Source organism: Apaloderma vittatum, unplaced genomic scaffold (assembly GCF_000703405.1).
Source record: "Apaloderma vittatum isolate BGI_N311 unplaced genomic scaffold, ASM70340v1 scaffold30435, whole genome shotgun sequence".
Taxonomy (NCBI): Eukaryota; Metazoa; Chordata; class Aves; order Trogoniformes; family Trogonidae; genus Apaloderma; species Apaloderma vittatum.
This window is the reverse complement of record NW_009718235.1, coordinates 2,972-8,111: the sequence shown is the minus strand read 5'-3', so window position 1 is coordinate 8,111 and position 5,140 is coordinate 2,972. Positions and strand designations below refer to the sequence as shown.

General features: G+C 35.2%; 1 protein-coding gene and 1 non-coding gene across 2 annotated transcripts in view; both read left to right on the top strand.

Annotated features, from left to right (window-relative positions):
* The window catches only part of LOC104274530, a 10,638-nt gene extending 6,537 nt beyond the window's left edge, over nucleotides 1-4,101 (top strand). The window contains exons 8-10 of the mRNA XM_009870186.1: nucleotides 565-1,488; nucleotides 2,474-2,584; nucleotides 3,730-4,101. Of these exons, the coding sequence (XP_009868488.1) occupies nucleotides 565-1,488; nucleotides 2,474-2,584; nucleotides 3,730-4,042 (1,348 nt within the window). The 3' untranslated portion in view covers nucleotides 4,043-4,101. The remainder of the gene's footprint in view (nucleotides 1-564; nucleotides 1,489-2,473; nucleotides 2,585-3,729) is intronic.
* Nucleotides 2,206-2,278, top strand: TRNAI-GAU. The gene has a single exon. It is a non-coding gene; the product is annotated as a tRNA-Ile (tRNA).
* Nucleotides 4,102-5,140: the final 1,039 nt, after the last annotated feature.

Genomic DNA, 5,140 nt, shown 5'->3' with positions numbered 1-5,140 from the left:
GCGTTGCCCAAATGAAGATTTTCAGGGGTAATAGGCTGAAATGTGGAATTAAAAGCCAAAAAGAAACAACACAAGGAGAAAGATAATTATTTCTTATTGAAAATATTACAGATACGTTAATTTAAAAGAGATTTTATGCATGTAGCCCACTCGTGCAAAATTTATTTACAGAATTTGATGAAACAGTGAAAAGATAAGGGAAAGATAATGTGTGCTATTAGAAGCCTGTCCGTAATCAGTTCACTTGGAAATATTTAGAGTTTTACTTTATTTGTCTTTCATTATTATTCTACAGTAATCTACAATTATTTTTAATTCATTTGGAATCACTGAGTTTGCCTGTTTAACAAGCACTATAGAATTACAATTGAATATTTGTCACAGCTTCTACTATAAAAATGAAAGTTTTGTAGTCTTTCTTACAGTTTGGATTCTTAGTAACTCTGATACCTCTATATCTGCAATGTCTTTCATATCCATTCTTGGTTAAAAAAAATGTTTTCATTAATGACTTCTAGCACTCATAAGTATGGTGATATATTTAAAACAAAAACTTCTTTACAGGTCTGGGAAAAGATTAAGAATTTATGGTGACCACTCTCACAATGATTTGCAAGGACAAATGCAGTTGAGAGATTTTGATTTCATTAATAAGGGACCTGGGCAAAGACGAAGACCATTTCATGACCATCAGACTCAGGACGATTTAAGAGCGCCAGTGCAGATGAGAAATTGGGACTACAACAGAGGACCAGGACAGAGGCGAAGACCCTTTCCTGACCACCAGTTTTATGATGATTATCAAGAAGATATGCAGCTGAAGGACCTAGAACTCAGTAATAAGGGACCTGGACAAAGGCTGAGACCTTTTCATGGACACCAGTTTCGTGATGATTTACAGGCAGAGAGACAATCAAGGGATAGTGAATTTAACAGAGGCCGTGGACAAAGGCAGAGAACTTTTCCTGACCATCCATCTCATAGTAAATTGCAGGAAGACAGGCAATCAAAGGATTTTGATTTTGGTAGCAGGGGCCGTGGCCAGAGACGAAGACCGTTCCATGATCAGCAGTCTCGGGATGAATTTCAGACTCAGATGCAGTTGAAAGAGTTAGATAGTGTCAACAAATGTCCTGGCCAAAATCTAAGATCTTTCCATGACATTCAGTCGCATGATGATGTACAGCCACAGATGCAATTGGGAGATTTTGAGTTTGTTAACAGGGGTCGTGGGCAGAGGTCAAGACCTTTCAACGATCACCAGCCTTGCAATGACTTACACACAAAGACACAACTAAAAGATTATGATAGTAAAGGTCCTGCACAAAGACGCAGACCTTTTCATGACCATCAGCCTTATGATGACTTACAGGAACAGACTCAGTTAAAAGATTTCAATTATGTTAATAAAGGTCCTGGACAAAGGTCAAGACCTTTTCATGATCATCCCAGTCCTGATGACTTGCTGCATGAATGGTGTTCAGACAGGTAAAGCCTCCTTGAGCTGTAAGACCAGAATTAAACAATATAAGTGTAAACCTCAGCACTTCTAAATTAAATTTCACATTAATTATTTTTTTTAAATAAATTAATTTAAAATAAATGAGTCATCCTTTGAAAATCACATACATAAATGATCAGTTAATTAACTTGTTTTGATTTATGGAAGGATTTGATGGAAGCTGGAGTGCTGCAGCTTTGAAAGCCAGTGTTTCCTAAATTAGAAGGTTGTGCTTCTTTAAAGTGTGTTTCCTTTACCTTTTCAGAGTTGACTTGAAACAAAACTTTTTGTCCCTTTTTTTTTAAGAGAAATTTACATTTAAAAAGCAATCCTCCAAACAGAAGAGGATATGAAATTTACGCCCTCAGCTAGAGATAAACAGTAATGCTACAAGGAACTTTGACTTGGATTTGTTTATTCCATGAGTTAATAATTTGTGAGAAATCCCTTTGCTTCTGAACTTGCATTGTATTCTTCCAAAAACACGTATCACTTATTAATAAACCTATTGGATTTTGCCTTAATATTTCAGATATTTGTTGGGCTAGTAAAATTTTATTTAATTTCTTCCATTGTACAGCTGAAACAGAGGATATCATTACAATGAAGCATACAATTTCAGGTGTTAAATTAATACAATTAAGATAGTTTCAATTAAAATTTTAAGTAAATTTTGATTAAAAAGACTTTTATATTCATTTGGGGGCTGTTTAGCTCAGTTGGTTAGAGCATGGTGCTGATAACACCAAGGTCACGGGTTCGATCCCCGTTTGGTCCCCATGTGTTGCCTGATCTAGTTGAGAGGCGTCCCTGCCCATGACAGGGAGGTTGAATTAAATGATCTCTAAGGTCCCTTCCAGCCTAGGCCATTCTATGATTATATGATTATATGATTTGATAATTGCATTATTTTTCAAAAGCTTGCAACTGTTGCTCCTCTTTTTACCATGTAATTCTTTTGGTTGTTTGCAGAAGTCAGTCTTTTTCTTCCCATGAAAATGTACCAGAACCTCATTTCTCCTCATCTCCTTCACTTCACAGAGATTATGGGTCTGATAATGATAACTTTAACAGAAGTTACAGGTAAATAGATTTCATACGTTGTTTTCTGACTTGCATTTTACTGCTACTCCCAGAGTTTCCCAGCTAAAAAATACAAATTAACCACGTAGTATAAAAGTTTATGTTAGTGTTTTTGCTTAAATGCAGTTTAAACCATGGAATCTGAACACTGAGCAAACAATGTGACTAATTTGTGGTTCAGTTTGAGTGTGATTATGAAATGGCTTGAAAATCCCTGACATAAGTCATCGACAGGATGTGCACAGTTCAAGCTAACATATTACAAAATATGGAAAGCTATTGTTAGTAAGCAAAAAAGCAAAATCCAGATGCTATATTTAACTTCTAACTGCTGTCTGCAGCAAGCTAATTAATTTTACTGTGAGGGGTGATCAGGCACTGAAACAGGTTGCCCAGAGTAGCTGTGAAATCCCCGTTATTTTAGGTACTTAGAATTCAGCTGGACACAGCCTCTGCACAAACTCATCTAATAGACTTTGAGCAGGTTGCCCTAAGTACTCCTAGACATCCTCTCCAGTCTAAATTAATCTATGGTTCATTGAGGCAGAAGATTTTAAAATTACAAAGATTATTCTGAATTGGCTTTATACACCACTTATTTTACAGTGTAAGTAAAGAGAATCCAAACCAAAATATGTATATATCTTATCTGAACTTTTAGGTCCTTCCATATGTGTTTTGCAGGAAAGTGATTCTTCTATTGCAGAAGAATTAATAATGAAAATATTTGGAGCTATAAATGCAAAGTATATCATTGCTGTTGAGACTATGTACTTGGGAGCTACTATTATGTATTATTCACAAAAATGAAAACATGGGCTTAGGAACAAAAAATGCCCCTAGGTAAAGAAACCTTTAGTAAACAGAAAATTTTAATTAGAAACAGCACTTGAAACTAAACGGCTTCTAGTGGAGTTACTTACTATAAAGAGATGTAATTTTTATCACTAGAACTGAAAAATTAATAGAAACAAGTTTGTCACATTCAGTAGAGAGGATTTTAATTTTAGGAGGTAAAAACAAGAATGAGAGTCTGAATTGTTCTTTTAAGATTACACAAGTTTAATATCTAATGGTGGCCACCAACAATAAATCAACTGTTTTATTTCTAAGGATTTCACTGTTCATGTTTGTTCGTCTTACAGTAATCGACCAAATTGTCCAGAAGACAATAGGAGAATGCATCCCTCAACTGGATTTAATAGAGGAAAAAACAGGTTTGCACCATATTCTTCACGAACAGTGCATCCATCTTCATCTGTACAGCAAGAAGATAGTTCAATAGACTATGAACAAAAACCTTTTCAAGGTGAAACTACCAGAGAAATGGAACAAAGCAAAAAATTACCAGTTGTAACAGTTGATTACAATTATGGTCTGCCATTAGATTATGGACCTGAAGAGGAAGAGAGAACACATTATCATTTACCTCCAAGGGACCGCTACAACTGGAACTGAATAAAAAGGATAATGTTTGTTCAGCTTAGACTTACTCATTTTACTTTGTATGTGGACCAATTAATTATTTTAACAAATTATGAAAATGCAGATTTCAGTAGTAGAGAATTGGTCTCTGTTGTAAGATTAGCTTCTACTGATGTTTGGTTCTTGAAATTTATTAGGGTGTATTTTTTAAGTGTAGTTGGAGACAAGGTCTTGGTACACATGGAACTAAAGTACTCCTTTTAGTTAAAATTGGAACTCTATACGTTAAACAACTTTATGAGTGACTAGTTGTGTCTTTTGGTTTACATTTCTTTAAAAAGTATGTAATTTCTGGATGTGAAAGTCATAATAAAATACTGCACTATCAGGTAGACTAGCCTTGAAATTATAGAAAAATACTATGCAATGAATGAAGCAAAGCTATCTCCAATTCATCCTTTAATTTGAAGATAGCAGTTTGAATTACTGCTACCAGTTTCTGCAGCACTGCAATTTAATTCCAGATTTTCTGTACCATGAACTGACCTAGTTGCACTCTTTTTTAAATAGCAGAATTTTTCCCAGATTGGTAAGAACACGGAAGCAAATGGAATTTGAACACCTTAAAGGACATACTTGTTTTTCAGTAATCTGAATATTCCAGCCTGACTGTATACTTTTTCCTGGTCCCATGGGTTACATATGTTTCTGAATAGCTCACTGCAGGTAAATTTCACAGTTTTCCAAGCAACACATCCAGCTGAGGTAGCTCATGTCTCATCAGTTTACCTGTAACAACTGCTCAAGATGATGTCCTTTTTTCTCAGTTTTATGTGTCTTACTCTCCAGTTCTATATTTTATTAGTTTCTTTTTACAGCACAGCAGAGTAATGCAATCACAACAGAAGAATAACCTCTTCAAGTAACTCTGCACTGCCACTTCAGTTGGTCTCAGGAGATATTGCAACAAGTATTAAGTGAATTCAAGCCAGCAGCTGCACAGTAGCACCAGCAGCTCCTACTGTGAATAGAGAAATCTTAGTTCATAGGATGGAAAGCAGTATTAATGCAATACTTAGGTATTCTGAATTTGGGTTCTATGACTACTAAATAAGGACTAGATCTGAAAAG